This window comes from Phoenix dactylifera, chromosome 1 (genome assembly GCF_051530095.1).
Source record: "Phoenix dactylifera cultivar Ajwa chromosome 1, Ajwa_hap1_PhDact_Kaust_v1.1, whole genome shotgun sequence".
NCBI lineage: Eukaryota > Viridiplantae > Streptophyta > Magnoliopsida > Arecales > Arecaceae > Phoenix > Phoenix dactylifera.
Genome location: NC_143190.1, coordinates 64,150,809 through 64,164,025, shown reverse-complemented (window position 1 = coordinate 64,164,025; position 13,217 = coordinate 64,150,809). Strand labels below are relative to the sequence as shown.

Below are 13,217 nucleotides of genomic sequence, written 5' to 3'. Positions count from 1 at the left end.
GGGCTCACAACAAACCCAAAACCCCCAATTTCACTTAGGCTTGGGACGCCTTTCCCTTGTTCCAAGTCCCTTGACTGGAACAAGCACCACAATGAAAGAGTTTACAAAAGAAAATAAAAGCTCTAAAAAGCAAATATAACAATTATGAACAATTGAACCCGGAAGAATCGTTTTGCCGTTGGAAGCATGGGAGATATTGATTCTTCCGATGTGGAGCGCGTAGGATTGAGTGTGAGCTTTGAATCCCAAGTGCACGAGAGTGGTTGAGCTTGAAATCACTTGGGAAGCTTGAAAACACTTGATTTCTTCACTTGAATGCACTCACTCCCTTGAACTTTTCTTTCTTACTTCTCTCTTGAATGATCTAGCTTTGGGTTGGTGAAGAGTTGTTGAGAAGCACTTAAGAGGTCCCTTTTATAGCCCAAAAAGCAAATATAGCCGTTAGAGACAAAGAAAGAAGGATTTGAAATTCAAACCAAACCTGAAAAGCTGTCAGTCGCGTTCCAGTCGCTCCGGGGACGTCTCCGCTTCAACGGGAGACGTCTCGGCTACAAGATTTTACTTTTTCCATTGTCTGGGGTCGACTCGGCACTTTCAGGGGACGTCTCGGCTTGTTTGCACTTTTTGAATGGGGACGACTCCGCTGATCTGGGGACGACTCCGCTTCTTTATCTCCGAAGAACATGTCCTCTGGAATTTCCTGAGAGAGTCGACTCCGCTCCTTCAGGGGACGTCTCGGGTTGTCTGCACTTTATGCATGGGGACGACTCCGCTGTCTCAGGGTCGACTCCGCTTCCTTATTACCAAAAAACTATTCTCTGGAAAACCCTGAGAGAGCCGTCTCCGCTATCTTGGGGATGACTCGGGAAGTCTCCTTTTTACTTGCGGGGACGACTCGGCTTACTGTGGGGACGTCTCGCGCATATCTCTTGAAAACTGCCTTTCTGCCGCCACTGAGAGAGTCGACTCCGCTACTGAGAGAGTCGACTCCGCTAACACGGGGACGACTCGGCAGGTGTCGGGGACGTCTCCAAGTGTGCCGGTTCTTCCTGTTTGTGCCAGAGACGTCTCTGAAACTATCCGGAGACGTCTCGGCTGTCCCTGATCTGTTTTCTTTAACTCAAAATATTCTTCAATAAATTCATAAAAATTATGGGAACTTGCCTAGACATTTCTTAACAATATTCTTAATAAAACATATGAATTCCTCAATTAAATTGTTAAGATATAATGGAATTTTACTCTAGTGTTTTGTATTCATCAAAATCTATTAGGGGGTCAACACCAGCAGAATGGAATGTCTGAACTTCTAGGTACAGTTATGCAAAACTCGTCAAACTCCATTGTCCGTCATATGTCAAATTTATTCGACTTCCAGTTCGAGATATGAAAAACTTTTTTTTCAAAATACCTGGCCAGAAATTTATCGAACTCAGTCTCTTAAATTACATAGGATCACTCCTAATCTATCAAGATTGATAGATCCCGTCTAAATACAACCCTATTCCAAAATGAACCTACTACAGCCAATCTGCACCACAAGGATCCGAATGGCTAGGGCCCAAGTTTACATGCTCGTCAAACTACAACAACCTCATAGTGAATAGCTGAGACATCAGGTCAAAGGACCAGTAATACAACTGCGGCATAAGTAGTCACTGACAAGTGGATAGACATCCATGTGACTACTTTTTTGGTCACGCCCAATGCACTTGTTCTCTAACAAGTACTTACATAATCACTCCAGTGTCTCTACACTGTGGACTCGAGACTCATCTATCTGACTAAGTAATCTGTGCACTAATCTCAGTGGATCGATCATCGCCCTCGTGATGGATCCATCAATCAGGAACATCTAGAAATTAATCCCTAATGACACATGCCTCAAATTCTCAACTTCTTGAGAATATGTGACATCATCTTATTAATTTTTTGGACGATTCATGGACACATACAAACATAAATGAATAATAAATTGCCTAATCTCATTAATCAATAAGAGTCAAATTATAAATTTATGCCTTATATTACAAATATGCATCAGCCACATTGGCTTTTAGGGCATACTTCTAACAAAATATGTGAAAGAGAATATATCTTTTCATGGTTAAATTTACAAAATATGTACATGAAAATAATGATAAGTGCAATGAGAAAGGGGTTAATTTATGCATTATTTAGCACTTATCATCTGGCTCTGGAGCCTTGTCCCCTTCAAGAGACCAGACTGTCTTCCTAATCTTTCTCTCCGATACCGGCCTGATCAGTGCTGCAGTCTCCTCGTCCGTCACCCCAACCAAAGGCATCAAAGTATCCGCTGGGCTCCCCTCCCCTGTCAGCTCTGTCCATCTAGCCCTGAAGAAGCCCTCCACAATCCTCGGAACCATATCAGGATCCTCCGCAACTGCCCATCCTCACCTCTGATGACTCTAATCCTATTCTGATGCCTCTTGATCACTGTCGCCTGATGAAAAAATCTAGTATTCCTATCACCCTCCAAAATTCACTGCCTCGACTTCTGTCTCCAAAGTATCTCCTGCTGTCTGAGGAGAGAATCATGCAATGCCAAGTGTGATCTGAGCTCCCCCACCTCCTCCTCCTATAATCCTCCTCTCTTGACCTCTTGAGACTGTAATCTGTTAATGGCCTCCTCTAAGTCCTCAATCCTCCTGAAAATATTCTCCACCTCCTCAACCATCTTCTCACGGTTCCACCTCTTCAACCGTCTTCTCGTCAACTCCAACCTTCAGGATATCCGGTATATAGCATCTTCCCGACTGGTGCACTCCATGCCTCCCTAACCATCTCTCAGGACTACGGATAACATAGCCAAAACTTCTCAAATCTAAAAGAAGATCGAATAGGAATAAGTGTCTCAGTATTCACCAGTAATGGACAGTGGTCCGACACAATCCTCGGCAGATGTCTGACATGATGATCTGGAAAGCACTGAGCCCACTCGGCAGTAGCACAAGTTCTGTCTAGTCTCTTCTATACTTGGGTCCGACCCTGCTGATTATTGCACCAAGTGAACCTCGGGCCTGAAAAACTCAGATCAACCAATCTATTCGAATCAAGGAAATTTCGAAACTCCTTAATTTTCCTTGTATAAGTGAAGGGTTTCTCCCCATTTTCTCCTGGGGATCGACAATGTAATTAAAGTCACTTGCCACTAACATTGGATGACCCTAACTGATCAACTGAGAGGCCTCCTCCCACAAGATCCTCCTCTCTCTGAAGTCGGTACTAGCATGCACAGTTGCGAGGATCCATGAATTTCTGTTGTCTTCCGAAATTACCATAATCACTTCTTGAGTGCAGACATTGAAGATGTCAATTCTACATTTATTCTAAGCCTAAGTAACAATAATACCTCCCGACAAGTTTTGAGATTCTATTGCATAGAATCCCCACGACCTTGGCACCGCCCTTCTTGCCTTCTGTAAGCTACTACCAGATAACCGAGTTTCCAATAACACACAATTAATATTTAGGTTGTGCTGATGCACCAACCTACGAAAAGCGGAGGCAAAGGAAGGCTTTCCTGCTCCATGGCAATTCCATAGGAGCACCTTCATGGTGCACTAGACGAGGCGGCACGGCCCACCTCTTCAAGGCCGCTGCCACATGATACCTCCACGTTCATATCCCCTTCACTCACCACATCATTGGGATTAACTCCCATTGCTGAAGCCATCATTTGGCGCACAATTTGAAAATGCCTCCCTACATTGTTAGCCTGTGCCAGACGGCACGCAGGATCTTCAGGCCCCTCACCAAAGGCCTCTGGTCTACCCTGCTGCCCCCCGTCTGCCCTGTCTCCTCCACCACAGCCGGATTCACAGTCTTCTTCCCTTTCCCAGCCACTGCTGGATCACTGTTGACCCTGCCAAATGGCATGGTTTTCAGGGTAAAACAGCTCATTATAAAATGTTTTTTCTCTTAGCATTCTAGCTAGGTATGTTCTCAGCTTCATCTACCGGCGGTGCTTTTTCCAAGGGCCTGTTTAGTTGCCGCTCCATGAATCATGGCGTATATCTTTGGGCCTGGGAAGAAGTTTGCAGGGAAGACAGCGGGAGAGAGGACTCATGCCAATTTTAGAGGGTGAGCAATGGATTACATTTCCTTAAAATTTAGCTATAAGGTAAATCACGAGTCCAACCAAATGGGTAAGCTGAATCTATTAATTTTCTCTGTCCTAATACTTTTTTTTGTCTTACATACTCAGGAATCGGAAGATAGTACTGTAGATAGAATAAAAAAAAGTACCTAAAAAGCAAAAAAAGGCAGTAAAAGAGCTATTTACGGACGAAGGCAACAAGAAAATTTAAACTAACCCTAAGAATTTAAGGACACTGGTGGTACTCCAAAAAAAAATAAATAAATAAATTTAGCTAACTACCAAACAAAATAGCAGAAAACAAAAATACACGTGGCAGCAAGCTACTGCACTTGATATCGAATTCTTGGAATGTCAGATCATCTCGGTTTCTAGATGCTGAAACTCATGGCCCAGGATATGGTCGTCGCTAGAAACTGCAGAGGTAGCATGTGTGGATATGGTGAATCTTTTTTTTAAAGTTTTTTTTCTGACGACCATCTTATGTGCGGAGCAGGCGTGGATAAATTTTTGCCGAAAGCTGGCGTTTGGTGTCGTCACAGTATTCGGCATCCGCCCTCTTATATCACCCACCTCCTCCACCCTTCTTAGCCACTCAAACCCGTCTGCCTTTCTTGATGGCCTCCTCCACCTTCCGTCTCTTGCTTCAACTTTCTCTCCTCCTCGCCCTCCTCTTTCTCCAAAACGTCCACCCGGCCACCACCTCATGCTACACCTCCATCTTTAGCTTCGGGGACTCCCTCGCCGACACCGGAAACTTTCTCCACTACGCCAACCAGGGCCCGGAAGCCCGGCTTCCATATGGCGAGACTTACTTCCAACACCCCACTGGCCGGTTCTCCGACGGGCGACTCATCATTGACTTTATTGGTGTCTAATTCTCGTCCTTTTCTCTGTTTTCTCCATTCCGATAGCCTGCAGTCCATAGCACTACTCTTTGGTTACCAATTGTTTGTTATGATGATCTCATCGATGAGGCGACGAGTGATGGTGATGGTTGTGGGTGCAGCACAAGCCATCGGAGTGCCGCTCGTGCCACCGTATCTAGCAGGACCCGGCGATCATGGTTTCCGGCGTGGGGCGAACTTTGCGGTGGGAGGGGCGACGGCGCTGGACAACGACTTCTTCAGGGCTAGGGGTTTCGATGTTTATTGGACCGAGTACTCGTTGGCCACTCAGATCGACTGGTTCAAGAAACTGCTGCCTTCGCTCTGTTCCTCCGACTCAGGTAAGCCTTCCAAATCCTGAGTACTAATGCTCGACCCGGAGTAGATCGATGGATTGGGGGGTTGAAGAACATGTTGAGGTCAACAGGTTCGCGTCTTACCGTTTAGTTCGAAGTTTCAGCGGCAGGTCAACGGATTTGCTTCCGCCTCTTTAATTCTTTTACTTGCCGCAACTTCTTGACGTCTCCATTGTCCATTTAAAAAGGGGTTAAATAAGAGAATTTATTTTATTTATAACTGTTCGATTAGGTTACCAAATTTAGGGATTTTTATACGCTTTGTTGGTTCAAATTATGCTGCTTAAAAGAGTAAATTATTCACTCCTATCTCTTGTTCACATGGTAGAATGCGAAGGTATCTTCAGCAGCTCCCTTTTCTTCTTGGGAGAGATTGGAGGCAATGATTACAACGAGCCGTTTATTCAAGGAATAAGTGTGGACGAGATTCGGACCTTTGTTCCCGATGTCATCTCTACCATTACCTCGGCACTGAAAGTGGGCTTTGTTTCTCTCTTAAATCTTAAACTTTTTCCTACTCAACTCCATATCTTTGTGGAATCTGGTAGTGCCGTAGTGGTGCTTGCTAAGTTCTCTGAAGCTGATCTCTGTTCTTTTAGGGCTGCTTGCCAAGCTCTGTTTACCAAGGTACTTCCTTTTGATTGCTAGGTGTTGATCGAACTTGGGGCGAAGACATTGGTGGTTCCGGGTAACTTTCCGATTGGATGTGTCCCACTATATTTGATGCACTTCCAAAGCCCAACAGCAGAAGATTACGATCCAGAAACGGGTTGTATCAAATGGTTAAACGAGTTCTCAGAGTACCACAATCGCCTACTCCTGGATGAACTCGGCAAGCTTCGTCGACTTTACCCACATGTCGCCATCGTCTATGCCGACTATTACGAAGCACTATTGAGCATCTTCCGATCTCCACATGAATTTGGTGAGCATTTTTTTTATTGCCTGCGAAGTGCATATTCGGTACTGTCTAGAAAAAAGTACTTTTCATAATTTAAAATAAATTACTTTTTCTAACAATATTAAACATTTTTCAGAATCAAATATTTGGTAATATAATTTAAAAAGTAGCTTTACAAAAAAGAATTAAGAGAAGTCAAAAAATAAAAATCCTTTTTTCTTTTTCTAGAACAGGAACAACACCAAACACACACTAAATCTTAATATTCCTAGCATTGTGTAAACCATGATTGGCTCAATCTTCAAAATTTCAAATACTTAATGTAGTTTGAATAATAAGCTTAAATCAATGAAGGAGACACCTATTGACACTTGCCTTAAACTAAACCTTTTTTTCCTAATGCTATGGGGGTGGCAGCCTCTTTTTTTTTTCTTTTTTTTTTTCGGTGAAAATATCAATTCATATAACTTTATCATGAGTACATTTTGCCAAATTACGAGAAAGTAAAGAGTACGAGAGAGGGGATATGTTGCCAGGCGACAAAACCTTCATGTGCTGTTCTGCAGCCTCATTTGTGCTTGAGGCCGTGGTGTTGTTAGCTATTAAATAGCATCAATCGCACGTTAATTCCAAGATCCAGTAGGTCGTATTTGAAGCTCATAGTTCATTACCGTTGTTTGCTTATAAGTGATTGAGGAGGGTGATTGCAGGATTCGAGAAACCTTTTGATGCATGCTGTGGAGGTGGCGGTGTCCATAGTTGTTGTTCCATACCCTGTGGAGATGAAGGTGCTGCAGTCTGCAGCGATCCATCAAAGCACATCAGCTGGGACGGAATGCACCTAACGGAGGCGGCTTACAAGGCAATTGCTCGTGGCTTATTAGAAGGACCATACACCGCTCCTCCCATGATCCGAGCATGCCCGCACGTAGAGCAGCATGTTGCTCTTCTCCGAAACGCTTCCATCCGACCACCTGCGCAAGCTTACAGTGCTTCTGTTTAGTTAGAATAATAATAGCAATCACTGAAGTAATGATAATAAATAGAAGTAATTGCATTAAAAAAATGCAGCACCGTTTTCCTGAAAATGTAAAAAAGCTGATGCCCATTAGGTATGAAATCTTACACCTCGAATATATATTTATCTACAGTGCATATTGCACCTCAAATATTAGGTATGCACTTTCCTTCTTGTGGTAGATTATTAAGAACAATATCTATACACTGTTTGACAGGAATCACTTGGCTGGTGTTTTCTCTTGTTGCTGTTCTTTATTTATGTAAATGATAGATTGATGGAACCAACATACCGCAACAGGATGGGATGTTGACACTTCAACTACATTTTTTTTCAGCAGGGTCTATTACAAATTGATGATAATTATTCTGATAAGCAGTATAAGTGACTTGACTCCAGCATTACATTTTCTTTGTCACCGTATTGTTGATTGGGACCACCAAATTTTAATGGGAACCGGCATTTGACTTGTCGTAATTATCATCCAATTCCGACCTGACAATTGGATGAATGACAAAAACGATAGAACCGGCGAACCACCCATGTACCAAAGTCAAATATTTCATTCAAGTCAGGTTGCCTTACCAACCCTGAGGTCACCCAACCTAACTTAAAGGTTTCAACAAGTTAGGTAGCGCATCGTTCTCAGAACCAAATGGAAGAAGAGCATGAGAGTAGCGATTGAAGTTTTGGACTCCATTTTATGAGCTTGGTATCCTGAACAAAAGCCTACCGCAGAAAAGAAGCACGAAAGCAGGCCATTCGTGGACACAGCTCCTAGCTTTTTATTAATAATAATTAATTATACTAGTCAGCACAAAGGATATATCTGTTTAGTTTTTGTTATTGCCACCAACACTTGGAAAGCGAGTGTTGACCATTGATAACATCATATGAGCATCATTCCTGACCTAATCATAGACAAGAGAAGCAACTCTAGACTGATGAAGGGGCAGCGAAATTAGACAGCATGGTAGCATGGGAGGGTATAGTTTTCCCTTTCCTTTTTCATTGTTTGGGAGAAGAAATATAGGAAACTCCTCCTTCTTTCATTAATGGAGTATAGGCAAGATCCAAAATACAGCATACACCAGCACGACTGGGCTTTTGAAATCAATCCAAAAATAAAGCCGAAGTATTATCAGATTTGTGGGAAATCTAATTACAAACTTCACGATTGGCTCGGGCGGCTCTGATACTATTTGTCATAACCCATAATCTCATTCAAAAAAGCTAGTTGGAAAATATTATTTAATTTTTTAATTCTGTATAAGTACCCAAGGTGTATCCAGCGGATAGCCAATGTGGGACTAAATACTATTCTAAACATATTTTATATAAGCAGCCTCATCAATGGTTGTCTTTGGAAAATAAAAGTTAGCAGCCCCCTGATTTAAGGATTAGGGGGAAAAATATTTTATTAGAAACTGAATCATGGGAATTAAGATAGCCTTGTGCGTCTCAACTAGGTTGGTATTCGACATTTAGCAATCGTAGATTGTATGCGGTGCATGTTATGGAGAACTATTGCAGCTAATCTAAAACATGACTTGACGGATATGAGCAAATCCATGTTTGGCAAAGGGAAGTCATCTTTCGGACAAGTTTTATTTAGGTCTAAAAAATCAACACAGCAGCGGATTTGCCCATTCTTCTTGACAGGGACTATGTTTGTCAACCAAATGGGGTGTTGTATGGGCTTTATGAAACCAACCTTCAATAGCTTCTCATAACTAATTAACTCCGTCTTTCTTGCAACACAGCCGTTGGTTGGGCGAAATAACAGCTCAGTGTCACATTCTTCTCCTACTCTTGGACTTGTAGGGTACTTGAATTTGTTTTTGTTCTGAATTAAAGATTAAGATGAACTATTTGGCCATGGAGGTGTAACATTGTTTTCCATGTCGGTATCGGACACAACACATTTTCTTCTCTCCTCTCCAGGCAGTCCACTTGACAAGTATTCAAAGGGGAGAAATCTGTGCTGCCCGTGGCACTTTATCTAGTGCCGATGCATAAGAGAAAAATGAATGTTTATTGACAAATCCTTTTTATGTATGTACACAGACGCATCCATACATACATACAGATACATACATACATACATACATACATACATACATACATAGAGGATATCTTCCCATATGGCATAAGTCCTCCCTTTTTCGGTATTTGGCAAAAATTTGAGAGGTTATCCACCACGTATATAGGAGATATCTCCCACAAATTCTATAACCAAATGGCACGTTTAAGCATGCAATTGGGTTTGGCATGTCATTTTGATGCCTTAAGCAGACGGCACTTTGTCTATAATGCATGTGCCAAACTTGACAAGGTTGTAAGATGTTGCAGCATTATAGCCATTTGTTATAATGGCCTCTACGAAGTTTTCTCATCTAAAATCATGAAACCTAAAGGCCCATTTAGTGTTGCATTTTTTTATTTTTCTTATTTTCAAGAAATTGAAGAAAAATAAACTAGACTAGATAACATCTCCCATGAAGCTCCATTTTTAAGAAATTGTTTGTACATTCTTGAATGCTTTTGAAAGCAAAGATTTAAGTAAAAATAAAGACAAGGAGTAGCAGAAGTCCTGTGCTATCAAATAATGCCATCAACATGCCATATTACCAAAATTCGAACTTGTTGCTATGAACTACGCAGCAAACTGTTATCGATCCTTGAATTCTCGGAGGAAAAAGCTCATCATATATTCTAGTGCACCGCTGTTACCTTTGAGTGCAATTCTGTTAGAGTTTTTTACAAGCATGCCCTCCAAAATATACAAAATTATATAAATATCTTTATAAAGTTGCTATTTGCATATATAATGTTATAACTTTTTTTGTATATCTACCCATAAGATTATTTCAGTTATTTTAGTTTTAAGCCGTTTATTTTTTAACGACATTAGATGATACAATACATATAAAAAAAAGAATAAGGATATACATGTAAATAGTAATTTTACAAGGTATTTATATAAGTTTATACACTTATGAGGATATACATGCAAAAAAACTCATTCTGTTATAACATATGTTACAATGTCACTGTAGTAGAAAATAACAGACAAGAATAGAATGATGTTACTTTTCTAATCATTTGTTTTTTTAGTAAATCGGCTACTCACACGGCTCTGGCATGAACATAGCCAGCTACATCACTAGCAAGAACACTACACAAAATAGAAAGAGAAGTATGATGGGTCCATAGGATATCTCCCGAATGATGAGTAGCAAATGAGGTGACCTAGTCTACAGCTCGATTCGCCTCTCGGAGAACATGCCTGACCTGGACAGCACGACACTCTTGCATCATCCGTCATGTGTCATTGAGAAGCGGGTGCTTTGGCACTCCCACCCCTCCCTCCTTGTAACAACCCAGGACCTCACTCAAAATGGCTAGCCGGAAGGTATTGTTTGGGTTCCTTGATCCTGTATAAGTACCCAAGATCTACCTAACGAATAACCAATGTGGGACTAAACACACGGCCGCACAAGTCCTCACATACTCCTCCCGTTCAAGCCCTGACGTCCTCGTCAGGCTAAGGGTTCAAATCCATTCAAATCTAATCACAAACACCACGATCGGTCCGTGGTCAACCCCAATGGATCCGTGCTGCAGTGTCCCCTAGTTCACATAAGTTATGGACCGGGTCCGCTCTAATACCATTTGTAACAACCTAGGACCTCACTCAAAATGGCTAGCCGGAAGGTATTGTTTGGGTTCCTTGATCCTGTATAAGTACCCAAGATCTACCCAGCGAATAACCGATGTGGGACTAAACACAAGCCCGCACGAGTCCTCATCGATGTGTATGTGAGGACTCGTGCGGGCGTGTGTTTAGTCCCACATCGGTTATTCGCTGAGTAGATCTTGGATACTTATACAGGATCAAGGAACCCAAACAATACCTTCCGGCTAGCCATTTTGGGTAAGATCCTGGGTTGTTACACTCCTATAATCACTCAATCAATGCAGCTGAGTCCCTCTCCAGAATGTTGCAGACAACCTCTAGTGCATATCTCGCGAAGGAGAGTCCCTTCCATACTGCCCCGAGCTCCACCCCAAAAGTTGAAGCCTCGAAGGAACGACGACCCCCTGCAGCAATTAACCGAGAACGGTGGTCCCTGATTACAAATGCAACTCCAACCCTATCACTATCGGCGGACAGGCTCCCGTCGAAATTCACCTTAAGATGGCCAGAGGGTAGGGGCTCCTAAAACACAAGAACAAACTTAGGCACTATAATAGCGGAGAGGGGGGCCCAGGTGTCCCTAGCCATCCTAGATGAATCCAACACAACAGTCTCAATGACCTCCACAGCCTGGTAGAGTGCCCACTCTACAATATACCTCAACGATGCCCTCCTGTCCTCGAAGACTTTGGTATTTCTGTCCAACCAAATATGATAAGCCAAGTACATGGCAGCAATACCCCACCTAGCAGTACGCGGGGATCGTGTGGCAACCCTCACCTGCCGAAGGAACTCCTCCACCACAACACCCGATACTAATATGGAGAATGATGCCCTCCTCCACACCTGAGCTGCCCGCGAGCACTCAAACAACACATGGCTGATAGTCTCTACTGAATTTGGGCAGTCACCACACATCAGAGAAATTCTGAGACTCCTCCTGACTAGCAAACTCCTAGTCAGTAGGCAGTCCCAAAGTACCTTCTAGATGAATAAAGCCACTCGGGGGTGAACCCGCAATCTCCAGACCCAGCTACCATCACACTGCCTAGACACCTCACCACCCCTCACCGCTTGTAAGTCTGCCGCACGCACCCTAGCCGATCCCATCGCCGCCCACACCAGCCTATTCAGTATGCCTTGAAGTAGTAGGATGGCAAGCACCCTCTGAAATAACTGCGCCCCAAAGGTCTTCCTGATCAAGACTTCGTTCCACCGACCCCCTCCGGCGACTGTCAAATCATTGACTCTGAGCCCGACCAACCACACCGAGTCCACCAACGTCGGTATCCTACAAAGTGGTGACTCCATCACCCACTTGTCCTGCAAAACATTGACGGACCACCCATCTCCAATCATCCACCTGATCTCCGATAACACGGACGGGGCGGAGGACTCTTTCCATACGAATGAACAATTGCGACAGGCACTGAACTCCACCCCGGTCACGTATGCACCATACTTTGCCCTCAGCAAGGCACTCCACAAACTATCCAGCTCCAGAATAAGCCTAGCGGCCCGCCGCACAGCTAGAACCTCCCGCCTCGCTTGCAAGGACTGCACCCCCAAACTTTTCTGTCTGAGTGGCTGACACACTACCTCCCACGCCACAGGTGAATGCCTCTCCTGCCCGACTGCCTGTCCTACATAAAGCTCCTGAACAGCTGCACCAGAGACCTCAATAGAGAAATCGACACTAGCGTGTTCACCAACAAATACACAGGTATCGAACTCAACACCGATTGTACCAGGATGATACGCCCCATAATGGAGAGAGAGTCCATCTGTCATCCCTCCAGCCTACGTCTGATACTCATCTCGACGTCGGAGTAGTCACTACACCTGAGCTGTCGGCCGACGATAAGGATCCCAAGATACCTCATCGTGCCCTCCTGCTCGCCCACACCCAGAATCTCTTTAATGGAGGCTTTGATCTATGGCTGGGTTCTCGAGCTAAAGCAAATAACTGACTTGGTCCTGTTGACCAGCTGACCTGAAGCAGAATAGTAGCTATCCAGGATATCCCGGACCACCTTCGCGGCCCTCCGTGTCACTTGAACCAGCAACAAGCAGTCATTGGCAAAAAATAAGTGGGAGATCTGACACAACTCCTCCGCCGGTCTGTACACCTCCAATACCTGATGCTCTATCGCATGCCGAAGTGCCCTGGATAATGCATCTAAACAAAAAATGAAGAGCAAGGGGGACAGTGGACAGCCCTGCTGGAGGCCTGTC

The 13,217-nt window shown here is 43.6% G+C and overlaps 2 protein-coding genes across 2 annotated transcripts; one reads left to right on the top strand and one right to left on the bottom strand.

The window, feature by feature from the left end:
* Nucleotides 1-4,519: 4,519 nt before the first annotated feature.
* On the top strand, nt 4,520-7,505 carry LOC103723139 (GDSL esterase/lipase At1g28570-like). Its single transcript, XM_039116798.3, has 5 exons — nt 4,520-4,990; nt 5,130-5,348; nt 5,692-5,840; nt 6,012-6,288; nt 6,975-7,505. The coding sequence occupies exons 1-5, from the start codon at nt 4,738-4,740 to the stop codon at nt 7,265-7,267; spliced, it is 1,191 nt and encodes a 396-aa protein (XP_038972726.2). The 5' UTR covers nt 4,520-4,737; the 3' UTR covers nt 7,268-7,505.
* A 3,744-nt stretch (nt 7,506-11,249) lies between these two features.
* Nucleotides 11,250-12,773, bottom strand: LOC148715480 (uncharacterized). Its single transcript, XM_088714727.2, has 3 exons — nt 12,020-12,773; nt 11,604-11,875; nt 11,250-11,504 (listed from the first exon to the last, which is right to left on the bottom strand). Exons 1-3 carry the CDS (start codon nt 12,771-12,773, stop codon nt 11,250-11,252), a joined length of 1,281 nt encoding a protein of 426 aa, XP_088570853.2.
* Between the last annotated feature and the right edge of the window lie 444 nt (nt 12,774-13,217).

What these genes read in the sequence shown, in the direction of transcription:
- LOC103723139 (XM_039116798.3), top strand. Translation starts at nt 4,738, where the DNA reads ATGGCCTCCTCCACCTTCCGTCTCTTGCTTCAACTTTCTCTCCTCCTC. An exon ending in GCTCTGTTCCTCCGACTCAG is followed by an intron (nt 5,349 to 5,691) that starts GTAAGCCTTCCA and finishes TTCACATGGTAG; the next exon opens with AATGCGAAGGTATCTTCAGC. An exon ending in CCATTACCTCGGCACTGAAA is followed by an intron (nt 5,841 to 6,011) that starts GTGGGCTTTGTT and finishes TTTGATTGCTAG; the next exon opens with GTGTTGATCGAACTTGGGGC.
- LOC148715480 (XM_088714727.2), bottom strand. Translation starts at nt 12,773, where the DNA reads ATGACAGATGGACTCTCTCTCCATTATGGGGCGTATCATCCTGGTACA. An exon ending in GGTGTCTAGGCAGTGTGATG is followed by an intron (nt 11,876 to 12,019) that starts GTAGCTGGGTCT and finishes GCCCAAATTCAG; the next exon opens with TAGAGACTATCAGCCATGTG. An exon ending in CACTCTACCAGGCTGTGGAG is followed by an intron (nt 11,505 to 11,603) that starts GTCATTGAGACT and finishes CTTGTGTTTTAG; the next exon opens with GAGCCCCTACCCTCTGGCCA.